The following is a 13,727-nucleotide window of genomic DNA, read 5'->3' on the forward strand; positions in this document are numbered from 1 at the left end:
AAAAATGCACTAGTATGTTGCTATGCAAGATAAAGTAATCATATGCACTTATCATATAAATATATCTGACTATTTAAAGATTGTGGCAATTATTAACTAAAAACATGAACTGCACATCCATTAGACTTCATTTATAGTACTCATTTCTACTTAAAGATACATTAAAAAAGGAGTTTTCACACTGGGACCCCCTAGTGGCTTCCTGGGGGTGTCCAGAAAACTAAAAATTAAATTGTTTTTAAATAAATAAATAAAAGAAGTGTAAAACAATTTTAAAATGTGCCTGTATTTGTTTCATTCTGATTACTAAAGGCTAAAAATACATTTTAATTTAATTAAATCTTCAGGTTGGTACATGTAACATTATTATATTGGGCAGAAAAAAGATATGCTGTTGAGTAAATAATGCCCATATAATATTTGAATCATTTCTTTAGGATACACTTTTTAAAATATATAAAGCAATTCTAATATCACACTTACAATTTTTCTAACACAGTATTTATTCAAGAAAATACATAGCTGCCTTTATTTTTTAGGAAGGGGGCCCATTGCGAGGGGATCATCATATTTGGGGGTCCTTGTCATTAAAAAAAAAAACCCTGACTTACAACATCTTAATGTCCACTTGTAATCTCAGTTAGACCAACTCACCCTCTGATTTTTGAAGTAAAATGGGTCAATGTCCTCCAGCGGGACTCCAACCAATCCTGTGGGGATGTCGCCAAAGATACGAGGCAGCTGCTTCCCGGCTTCCAGATCGGCGCGGGGTTTGGGCTCCTCCATGTCCCCAGGGTCCGCCTGGTATTCCTTCGCATTCTTTGTTTGCTCTTCGCTGATCCTTTGCTCGATGGCCGCCAGAGACTCTCGAGTGAACTGCCGCAAGCCATCAGGACCCGCTGGTAAGAGCACGGTTGCCATCTTTTCATCCTGATCGTCCTGTACTAGAAGTTACTCAGAGCTGGATGGAAGGGGCCATAAGTCAAAGAGAAATGTATTTTTTAGAAAGTCACTTCATTATACATAGTGCATGCTTTTCATTCATACAGTTTAAAGCACAATGACTGCAGGGATAGTCCCTTTGGAGTAACCCGCAGATAATTTTATTACTCAAGGGCAGATTGCTGTTCTTTCTGTAACTCTCAAGTTCATACAATGTGCTTGGGATCAGATCTGTAACATCTAAATCTCCAGTTCAGCTTTAATCATAACCACCAAAGTCTGTGAAGGTTTGTAATGACATGCAACCACTATTAAAGACCCTATAAAACTGCATGCGCAAATAATTTTATGGCATTTAGTCCATGTCTGTTAGCTTTGCAGCCATCTATTGTATATCAGATGTTCCCAAACTTTTTTGACAGCTGAATCCATTTGACCATTAACTGCATCTATTGTACTTTTTATAATATTTATCCATTTTATTTTATTTAATTCACCATTGGAAATTCTATCCCAATCAAAGATTGCACTACATTTAATCATTATCCATCACAATAGTAAAATTTACAACAAAAAATCTGTGAAATTATATTATAATTATACTAATTATACTAATTATTGTTATAAGTCATTTCTGTTTTCATTTCCCTGATATTTCTATAAACATATATTGTTCAATTTGAGTATGTACATTTGATATCTTGATTTTACCAATTTATACACTGAAAAAAGGAAAAGCAGCTCTATTGAAAATACTAAACAAGTACACTTGAAATCAACTTATACATTTATGTTTGAGGTGAGAACATAATTATATTGCGTAAAGTCCATCAAGTCATCAAAAAGTGATACAATCACATTGCTATGAAATGTTCAAATGGATTCAGAATTCTAACGGATGGTGTTCACTCAACGTGATTTTTACTGTTTGCTCAATTTACTTATTTAAAATGAGCTAATGTACCAGTTATTTAGCATTTAGTCTCAACTTAATTTCATTGTGTACACTCCATCTATGTACACTTAAACCAATTGTGTTGGGACTATGTGAATAATATTTGTTGCATCAATGTATTATGTGTTTGTTGCTAGCTAGCAACAATCTGCAAGGTTTAATAGAGTTATTTGAACAGACAATGCGTTAGGTTAACTCAATTCATTTAGGTAGAGCCTACATTTAAATTTCACATCAAAGAAACTCATTTTCATTGTGTGGAACCAGTGTCCACAATTTAATTAAGTTTAACCAACATTATAAATTTTTAATAATTAAAAATAACTATTCATAGAAGTAACAAAGCTGGTGTGGGGGGACATGTCCCCTTCAAGAAATATTTTTATGAAATGAAACATTATATTTATATTTTTAGGAAATTATACACTATATTTTAAGTTTCGTTAGCCGTGCAAGGAAATAGTGGCCGGCCGACTAAAAACAGAAGCCTCTGTCAGTGAACTGAACCAGCGCACAAGCTGGAAAACAATGTCAGGTTTATGATTCTAAGGTTACTTCTAAAACATGATTGCATTGCTGATAATGAAAGTAATTATGTTATGTCATAACTTTGTATGGAGAGTAGCGTGCAATTTACTTTTGTGTTAAAAAGTAACATTTTCTCTCGCTTTTTATCACACACACATATGCAGCACCCGCAGGGAGAGAAAGAGTGAAGCCGCATGGAAACAAGGTTGGTTAAAAGTAAAATTGATGCTCTTGGTTTAAGTTGTTTTTTTTGTTTGTTTGTTTGTTTTTGTTTTTTGTTTTTTTTGTTTTTGCTCTTGTTTTTGTCAAATGATGGATGATTGGAATTTTAAAAATCCGTAAATGGTGGAAATTCCCTTTTCCTTTTCACTCTCTAACAAACCCCCTGGAGTTCCCTCACGAACCCACGGTTGGAAAACCCTGATCTATATGATAGTGTACTCCTAAAAAGTTCACTTTTAGCAGATGTACACATTTAAAACGTAGTCTTTGTCATACAGCAAAATGGGCCACAAGTATAGATGACTCATCTTGCACTCAGGGGTGTAAACACATTTTTGTCCAATAAAACACTCACTAGAATGAAAATGTCCCTCACCCTAGATTATAAATCCTGCCTCTGACTACCACGTAGCAAATCATGGTTCTTCTATGTGTCTTGCGTCTTCGTTTGTGCTAAAACTCGTACTTTGTTTCCTTTCCCAATCATCAACTAGTATCTAGAATGTATTCGTCTTTGAAGTGTCTTAATTTCTTTCATCCATTGGACAAACTGTTAAATGTGTTTTTTAGGGCTGGGTATTGATATCATATAAAAGAAATTCTTAGCTAATTATACAGGGGAACTTCTAACTTGGTACATCATTTTCCATAGTTAATCACGATTAATTGCAGATTTTAACGGGGTCATAAAATGCTATTTTTTTTATATATAGTTTTATTATCTTTCCTGAGGTCCACTGATAATGCTAGTAAAGTTTTTGTGCATTAAAACAGTCATAATTTAGTAATATATCGCAAAATTTTAAAAGGGGTCATGTCACCATGAATAAAATTTTCCTTGATATTTTGACATATAAGAGGTCTCTCTACTATAAAAACATACTGTAAATTTCAGAATTCAAAAATAATCCCCAATGCAATAAAATCATTTACTGAAACCAAACTGCAAAAATGCCTTGTTCTCTATGTGACTACCCTACGTAATTAGGGGTACATTGATTCATGACCACCTCTACAGCTCAAAAACCTCAATGCCTACTTTTACATCAACGTACCCTTGGCCTCACCCACTTGCGCTCCATTCGTTCACAGTGAAAGGATGATAAACAAGCATACTGTGGGCTAAATATTCCTGAACACCAAAGGGGATCCATCTGGACTATTTGGGATTATTTTTGTATATATTCATGCTCTAGACAGATATCTTTGACCTCTTGAAACATATCTTAGGCCGCTTTAAAAAGACGCAGTGTCAAGTTACAACTCTGAAGAGGAGATGCAATTATCTTTCATTCAGCTACTCTGTCTCTTGTTGTTTTGAGCACAAACACATCATGGACGCGTAATTTCACCCATCTGCACTATTTTTAATTGTTGATATATGAAAACATACGTTAGATGAACGTCTTTGACCGTTTTTATACCTTTCCAGCGATGTGTGTGTGTCTAGTTCACACTGTGCTTTGGACTATGTGTGCGTCATGTGGACGTGTCTTCATTGTATTTCATCGTGGATTGCATTTTTTTTTTTTTTTTTTTTTTGGCTCATATCAGCATGGATTGCTTGTGATCCAGTCATAATACGATTCAAGCTTTGCAAAGCAACTATTATTGAAGGATGGGGCCATTAAAAACACTTGGACCCGATGCAAAACAGTAAGTAAACAGTTTCATTCATGAATGTTTCAAATGTCATAACTGTTTAAAATTTTATGGTGCTGAGTGTTAACTGTTGTGCTTGAGATGAACAGTTTAATATATTTGGATGCAATGTGTTGGATGTGCATTATGTGTAAACCCTGAAATTTAGTTTTATAATGTTGTGGAGCTTATTCATTCTCTTTCGATTGAGTGTCAAATATGGCTGATTTCGAGGGGCTGCACGATGTTAGCCAATCATAAAAGTGGGCATTTATATTTAAGTTTGAAGGAGGCGCTTAGACCAAAACCGAGCGTTTCAGTCAGAGGGCCAGAGACAGGGTGGAAATGAGCTTATATTATTAAATTATGCCTGTTTTGGAGCAAAAACACCTTAATAACATTATCAGTGGACCTCAAGGAAGATAATAAAACTATTAAAAAAAAAAGAGCATTTCACGACCCCTTTAAAAGTGCATAATTTTGAACCTAAATATACTTATTTTCCTGTCAAAATGCATTTATTTCCATATTAGGAAAAAAACCAAAACAATATGTAACAATGTAATGCTTTAATAACATTTTCCAAACAAAGCCTTCCACTGTATAATGATAGAAATGCACTAAAATAGCACCAATTCAAGTAACATTAATCGTTTCCCGAAGTCTAAGTGGGAGTTTGACTAATTGAAAGAACTAATCCCCACATAGGTTGCATTTTCATTGCAATGGGCATTAAATCTCTTAAACTCTCATTCTTCACAATATTACTCAGCCAGTAGATCTACTTTGTTACAGCAATAGTGAAGCCACATTCATGATTGCTTCAAGGCATCAACGCCAATGTCAAGCAGCGCTTTGAATTCCACATAAAAAGCGCTAGCAAACAAAAATGTCTCATTCTGCATTTTGGTGATACTTAAGACTTGACTTGCTTCTGTGGTAATTAAAATGTGCCTTGCATAGGCTGAAAAATACTTGATTTCTGTCACAAGTCCCATCTTGGCTCGTTTTGTACAGCAAATAGCATTAAGAGCTTCGTTCCCCATCACTTTATCACTGACACATATGCGCTGTTGTGTGTGTGCATGTGTGTGCATGTGTGTGTTTGTGTGTGTGTGTGTGTGTGTGTGTGTGTGTGTGTGTGTGTGTGTGTGTGTGTGTGTGTGTGTGTGTGTGTATGTTTTACAGGAGTGTTTCAACTGAGTGCACATTAATGAGAGAGAAGTCCCTTGGCTTCTTTACCGCATCCTTGCTATGTGTGATTAGAATGAAATGTTTCTATTTTTGTTGTGTTTGATGAAGATGTATTAAAGGAGAAATTATTCAATGACAAATTAATTGCTTGGATCTCATCTTTGGACACACATTACTCTTTAATTCTCAACACACAGTGAAATGATCTTAAAGCTGAATTTCTCTTCTCCAGTATACTACTCAATCACTGGCGAGAGAGATCTGAACATTTACTAGCCAGTGGCTAATCACAGACATTTTTTGTTGCATAGCGTGAAATCTGGTCGCATATGCGAGTGATGGGGCCATGGCATGGGGTCTTTAAATTATGTGGTAAATGTACAGTAATAAAAGTTTGATAAATGGAATTTGTATTGTTAATCAAAGTGTATTAGTAGAGATACTGAGCATCTAGTACATGTTCTTGCTCTTCGTGAACTGAAGCAAGCAAACATGTTTCTTTAGAAACACCATCAATTTTAGGGTCACATTTCACCCCAAAATTTAAGGGGGAAAAATAAGAACTTATATTTTGCATAAAGAAAATTAAGCATATTTTAGGACCATAAAGTTGTTTGGCTTTGTGACATTATTTTCTTGACAACTAAGCACTTTCTTTCAAGTTCTCATTGCTGTAACATGTCCAGATGTTTTACTTTTGAGTTTTGTATATAATTGTCTTTGTTTTCAAAGATGATTTGCATTAGATACTGCAATACAGTGATACAAATTATCCTGTCAAGACGCAACATTCAGTTGGAGTTGCTGAATATAGTTACATGTTGTGTAAGAATCATCCACTAAGTCCAGTGTGAACAAAAGATTATCCAGCCTTGACCTTCTCAACTTCCTGCTACAGCTCTTAAACTTAAAGATCAGTTGTACCATACTCATGCTGTTCAATACTACTTGTCCCAGGCATGATATAAGTAAAAATTAATAACTCATTAATAACTTGTTCCCATTAATAACACCCTAAGCTAAGAAGCTGGAGTGACGTCAAGATTAGGATGGAGATGGAAGTCCCTGTTCCTCTCAAGGCAGACATGTTTTAAATACTTCAATGCAGACCAGAGCCAGAAACTGTTATCTAACCGACAGCCTCAAAGTGGCTTACAGCGGCTTGATCTGACCCGTAATTTTCAGCTGTTCTGATTTCAGACACACATTAAGGGTGAAATTTTTCATTATTGACATGCTCCTACTCTTTACTCTTTCTCAGGCCGTGAGAGAGCATTATTGATGTTCAGCGTCATATACTTGTTGTATTTTAATTTTACTTATTACATGTTAGAGTTAGAGGGACAATGAGACATTTAGCCGAACATCTAAACTTTAGCTTTGGTTGAAGTGAACTTAATATTGTTAATTTTTAACACATATTTTCATTTATTCACAAAAAGTAGTTTAAGATCAATTTAATTTAAATGTTTTATTATTATATGTTGAAATTAACATTAACCAAGATTAATAAATGCGGTAAAAGTATTGTTTATTGTTAGTTTATTTTGGGTAATGTAATTAACTAATGTTAACAAATGCATTTGTATCATGAACTAAATATGAACAATATTTTTTACAGCATTTATTAATCTTAAGAAAATACGAATGTTCATCTTTAGTTAATGGTCGTTTATAATGTATTAACTAATGTTAACATAGACATTTTAATTTGAAAAATGTATTAATATATGTTGAAATCAACATTAACCTTATTGTAAAATGTTACCAAGATAATATTAATAAAGATATCATTGAATATTATTCCATGAATTCATTGAAAAGATCTTAAAGAGCATTACACAATTCAAACTCAAAGCGCAATGTGCAAGAATAACGAATTTTAGTCAAGTTTGTACTATCGGTCAAATGTTTGGACACACTTGACGACTGAATTTATGTTTTTTGTAAATCTTAAAAACCTTGTTAATTTAAGGCTTATGCTTAAATGCTTGAAATTAGTTAAATAGACAAATATGAATTGTGCCAATGTATTAATTACTTTACAAAACTACAATTCTAACAGTCTTGAAGGAAATGTTCATATTTCCATATGTGTTATTTCATAGTTTTACTGATTTTATTATTCTAAAATGTGGAAAACAATAATAATAATAACAAATGGCATTGTGTAACCAATTTCATTTCACTGCAAGTTACTGTTAAACAAAGCAAAAATGCCTGACGTCTACTACCATGCATGCTTTCTGAGAAAGTGATGCACAAAATGCAACAAAGCTGCATTAAAATATCTCCACATGGGGTATTTAAGTTGAGTGCCACTGCCATCAAAACGAAGAAAAAAAAAATGCATTATGTCTTTGTGCACACATGGTTGTCTACTTTCAAAAGTCAAAAATCAAATGGATTTTAATGAAGATTATATTTGCACGTAGATAATGGCTTGTACAAGGTTGCTGGGTCAGATTTTTCTGTGACCTGTATAATGACGACACAGATTTCCTCTGTCTGTACCTTCCATCTACTTTGATCAGGACACAACTTGACACAAGACAATGACAAAAGAGTAGGTTTAATAAAACTGTCAAATTACTAACTTCCATTTAGTATGTTTATGACTGGTGGACAAACCAATAACAAATTTATAATCTACATTACTAACTATACCCTCATATTTAAAGATGATGTAATTAGTTTCAGTGTTAAAAAATTTTCTCGTATCCTAGCTGAATATACAGAGACAACTATAAGTAAGACATTATTGGGTCGATTCCCCTGAAAGGTGTAAATACTGGCTTTGTGGTGCTTTCAAAACATTGACACAGCAACATTGACTCAAACAATGCATTAATTATTTTGTCCAACGAATGGCAGGGGGAAGCCTGTTTAAAATAATCATGTTCTACACTTTAGGCTTATTATGTTTTTTCCAAAATCCCTAATTAAAGACCAAAATTATTAAACAGCTCCTCCTATAGCTTTCAAGCTACATACACAACTTGGCACAGACCTTCAGGTTCTAGAATAGCATGCTATGACTTTTCTAACTGATTGGACTAATGGTTTTCTTGCACTAATGGTGCGATCACGATATTTTGGAATTACTGTAATTACGAGATTCCGACTTGTAACAACCATTCATGTCTTCGTAGAATTTTTAATTACAAGTAGTAAACACAGAATTCTATGAAAGCTCTGACATTATGTAAAAAGAACCAATATGGCAGCGACCTTAGCAGTAAAAGATAGTTAAACATATTTCTGTTTCATATGCTGTTTTGTAACTCAACTTTGGTCTCAACTTTTTTGGAGAGTGTTGCAATCAACTGATTTGAAATTATTGTACATTTAAAAAATAAAAATAAAAAACAATCATCAACATCATATAACATTTTGTTGTAGTGTTTTCAATTTAGCAAAGGGTGAATATAATTTACAAATTACTCCTTTTTGTTTTTATTAGCATTTTTCATACTGTCCCAACTTTTTTGGAATTGGGGTTGTAGTTGCTAGGGTGTTCTGGCAGGTTGCTAGGTTGCTTAGAATTTAATCCAGCCTAAGATGGTTTGCTACTCTTAGCTGGTTTAAGATGGTCTAAGCTGGTCCCCAACCTAGCCAAGCTGGTGCTTAGCCTCATTTAATACAGTCTCCCAGCCTGACAAGCTGAAAAGTGCCTAAAACAACCAGCCAACAGACCAGCTAAGACTAGCAAACCATCTTAGGCTGGTGAAAGATGGGTTTTTTACAGCAGGGTTGTGCATGAAGGAGATCTCTTCAGTCACCTCAATAACCTGCATGTAATGTCAGTAACACAAACTTTGTCTCTCAAACAACACTATTTTTTAGGAAACCAAACCCCCACTGACATCAGAGAATCATAAGAACATTACAGCATCATAAGAGTGCCATCTTGCTTGCTTTTGTTCGCCAAGAACGTCCATCCACCTGTATTTCTGACTCTTAATACAGACATAAAGCCATAACAAAGAGCTTTCAAAACATAAAATAGTGTTAATTTACATCACAAATGCGGCATATAATTAACTGACCTTTGATCAAGCTAATGTGTGCTGAAATTGGTGTTTGTAAAATCCTGTATTTATCATTTAGCCAAATCCTTCAGCTAATAGGCCTAATGCAAATATAAAAGTAATCTTTCTTTCTTTCTGTGTGTGTGTTTAGGAGGACATTTTTTTAGGTTACAAACTGGTTATTACAAGGGTGTTATGCTATAAATGTGGTTTATGAGGACATTTCTAGTGTCCCCATAATTTAAATCTCTTAAACATACTAAATTATGTTTTATTGAAAATGTAAAAATGCAAAAAGTTTTTTGTGAGGGTTAGGTTTAGGGGATAGAATCTATAGTTGGTACAGTATAAAAATCATTATGTCTATAGAGAGTCCTCATAAGGATAGCCGCACCAAGGTGTGTGTGTGTGTGTGTGTGTGTGTGTGTGTGTGTGTGTGTGTGTGTCATTGTTTTTATTTTGTTTTTTGTCTGCTGATTTCAATCTAAATGACCGTCACGTTCTTTCACATTCTTTCAAACGTAATACAATCAAAGTAGTCAGGATTTTGCCAGTCATCCTAACAAGTAATTTACTCTCTCTCTCTTTGCACTCTTTCTAATTGTACCTCTATATGGTTATATGGTGAGAAACAGATTAATATTTAAGTCCTTTTTTACTATAAATCTCTACTTTCACTTTCACATTCTTCTTCTCTTGTTTTTGCCGATTCGCATTCTTTGTGCATATCGCCACCTACTGGGCAGGGAGGAAAATTTATAGTAAATAAGGACTTAAATATTTATCTGTTTCTCACCCACACCTATCATATCGCTTCTGAAGACACTGATTTAACCATATGGATTACTTTTATGCTGCCTTTATATGCTTTTTGGAGCTTAACAAATTCGGTACCCATTCACTTGCATTGCATGGACCTACAGAGCTGAAATATTATTCTAAAAATCTTCATTTGTGTTCCTTAGAACAAAAAAGGTCATACACATCTGGGATGGCATGAGGGTTAGTAAATGATTAAATACATTTTATTTTTGGGTGAACTATCCCTTTAACAGACATAAAACAGCCTTTCAGAAGAACACTATTTTCACAGAAAGTCACCAGAAGTTCTAAAAATCATACAGGACTTTGTTGTAAGTGGTGGTGGCATAGTGGACTAAAGCACTAAACTGGTCAACAAAAGGTTGTTGGTTCAATCCCCCCAACCACCACCATTGTGTTCTTGAGCAAGGCACTTAACTCCAAGTTGCTCTAGGGGGATTGTCCCTGTAATCAGGGCACTGTAATTCGCTTTGGATAAAAAGCGTCTGCCAAATGCATAAAATGTAAACATAAAAGACATATATCAGTTTTTAATCAAAATTTAAAGAGCAATTCTTTCAGTAACGTTGAACAGTTTTCCACAGACCAAACACTGGCTCATTACTCACAAATCATTAGTCATTCTTTTGTAAATAAGGCAGGGCATTGTGACCATGACAAACACATCTTAACCTAAATGAACTGTAAATATCAATCGTGACTTTTCTATCATTTCAAAAAGGCACCTAGAAGAGGATCTTTTTTCTTAAATGGGACTGAGACTGGATTGGTTGATTCTGTGTTAGAGAGAAAATCTTTCAAATAAAATAATACTTCACCCAAAACTATTCATTTACGAATGTGTTTTTGTGTCCATCTGTGCTTTTCACTCATTGTTTTTCAATGTAAAAATGTGCTAGTCAAAAAACATTGCACACACACCTGTTGTTGATGGTTACCATAGCGATCACTACAAACAAAGGACAACATCCTAATTAAAACCTCACAACTTCATCATTATGATTAAAAAATATATATCTAAAAACATTCTCATACAAAATTAAACATTACACAAAATGGATGAAAGAAAATGAAAACATAAACTAATCTAATGCAAATGAGTCGCACGAAAAGAATGTCTGCTCAACATCAGTGTCAACATTCATTGTGGTCTGAGGTCAGGCTTCTCTGATCAAAGCAACAGATCCATTAAGGATAGTTAAATGGGAGGCGTCACGTACACTGGTCACCCATAATGCATTATGTTTCCGGCCTGCAGGCCATCTGAATTGGCTGCTAAACTCGGACCAATATGTAAAAGTAAGGACAGAGAACTATTCAAACATTTCAAAGCATTGCATGAGAAAAGTGGCCAGCAAACTATTTATATTCATATTCAAGTTCGCACTTAAAAATAAAGATTCCATAAAGGAATTTGGAGTCTGAAGCAATTAAAGAACCTTTTTAATGTTCTATGTTTCGGTCCCACTCTATACAAGGTGTCTAAAACTACAATGTACTAACATTAAAATGCATACAATACAATGTGTTTATTGTGTAACTATATGTTATTCTGCAAAATTACACATTTGCTGCTACTTAGGTTGAGGTTTAGAAGTAGAGGTAGGGTTAGGGATAGGGTTTAGTGGTTAGGGTTGGGTTAGGGGTGAATGGTGCAACTACAGATGTAAATAAACACAAGTACTTTAAATGTAAGTACAATGCAACAACACGTATGTGTTACCAGTCCTGCTTGACCCGCTCTGAGCAGGATTTAAACCGGCGTCGTCGGCATGGGAGGCAGGCACACTAACGAGGAGGTTAAAGGCTACAGCCTCTAGTGTGAGTCACTAATGCGCCTCTTGAGGCCAGGGGAGTGAGGTTCACACACTGAACAGCTACCTACCAGCTCGCTACCCTTACACTCACCCCCCTAAACCTCACTCCCATCCGGGTCACGGCACCACTATAACCAGTCTTGCTCGACCCGCTCTGAGCGGGATTTGAACCGGCGTCGCCAGCATAAGAGGCAGGCACACTAACAAGGAGGCTAAAAGCTACAGCTTCTAGCGTCAGTCGCTAGTGCACCTCTTCAGGCCAGGGGAGTGAGGTATACACACACTGCACAGCAAGTACCAGCTGGCTACCATTACATATGCAGGGTTGATGAGTAACGGAATACATATTTAAAATATAAAATATAAGTAACTGTATTCCACTACAGTTACAATTTAAATCATTGCAAATCAGAATACAGTTACATTCAAAAAGTATCTTGATTACTGAAGAGATTACATTATATTGTCATTTGTTTCATTACATTTTTCGTCTGCTCCATTGGAACTGTTTGAACAGCCGTAAAACACTTTCTTATGATGTTTTGCAGTCATACGAGCAGAAAGATGGTGCTCGTATGAGTGAAAAGGTGGATATGATGTCATATGATCAGGAGATGATGTTGTTGTGTATACTCTGTGGGGTTTTGAAGTTTGGAGCAGCAGAAATTGTTAACTTTGTGTAAACTGACATGTGAACAGTTAGTGTTATGCTAAGCTAAAATGCTATTTCTAGCCTTTTTACATGCACCTCTTATCAAGCACGATTAGATTGTTTTTTCTATCATGAAAATCCAAATTAGATGATGAAAAAAATCTCTAGTAAGATCATTAAAATTATGACAAAGATGAACTGCAAACATCTTATTTCTGATGAGCATTTTTGTATTGTTTTCCTGTAACACTATCAAAAAATCCTTTAAAAATATAAATTTACCATGTTTTATAAGCAACACTGCTTATAAGACTGCTTTTATATATTTATATATATATATATATATATATGGTTGGGGAGTAACGGAATACATGTAATGAGATTACGTATTTAAAATACAAAATATAAGTAACTTTATTCCACTACAGTTACAATTTAAATCATTGGTAATTAGAATACAGTTACACAAAAAGTATTTTGATTACTGAAGAGATTACTTTGCATTTTATTGTCATTTGTTTCATTTCATATTTAGTCCTTTCAGATGGAAAACATTTATACATATAAATGATGCAATCAAAAGTGCATTTGAACAGCGGTGAAACACTTTCTTATGATGTGTTACATTCATACGAGCAAACAGAGAAGTAAGTTTGAAGTAAGTTTAGAGCAGAAGAAATAGAAATAAACTTTGTGTAAATTGTCATCTTTACGTTAAGTTAAAATGCTATTTCTGTTACCAGACACGATCATATTTTTTATCAAGAAAATTCACGTTGGATCATAATTTCTTTTTTTCTAGTAAGACCTTTGATATTAGGGCAAAAATCGTATTCTTGATAATAATTTTTGTATTGTTTTCCTGTAAAAATATCTAAAAATCATTAAAACAAGATCAATTAGATTGATCTTGTTTTAGAAAC

The 13,727-nt window shown here is 34.4% G+C and overlaps 1 protein-coding gene across 1 annotated transcript in view; it reads right to left on the bottom strand.

Annotated features, from left to right (window-relative positions):
• LOC127443134 (sodium channel protein type 4 subunit alpha-like) overlaps window positions 1-921 on the bottom strand; it is a 100,134-nt gene extending 99,213 nt beyond the window's left edge. The window contains exon 1 of the mRNA XM_051701669.1: window positions 655-921. Coding sequence (XP_051557629.1) covers window positions 655-921 — 267 coding nt within the window. The remainder of the gene's footprint in view (window positions 1-654) is intronic.
• Window positions 922-13,727: the final 12,806 nt, after the last annotated feature.

The sequence above is a fragment of the Myxocyprinus asiaticus genome, chromosome 6 (genome assembly GCF_019703515.2).
Source record: "Myxocyprinus asiaticus isolate MX2 ecotype Aquarium Trade chromosome 6, UBuf_Myxa_2, whole genome shotgun sequence".
Taxonomy (NCBI): domain Eukaryota; kingdom Metazoa; phylum Chordata; class Actinopteri; order Cypriniformes; family Catostomidae; genus Myxocyprinus; species Myxocyprinus asiaticus.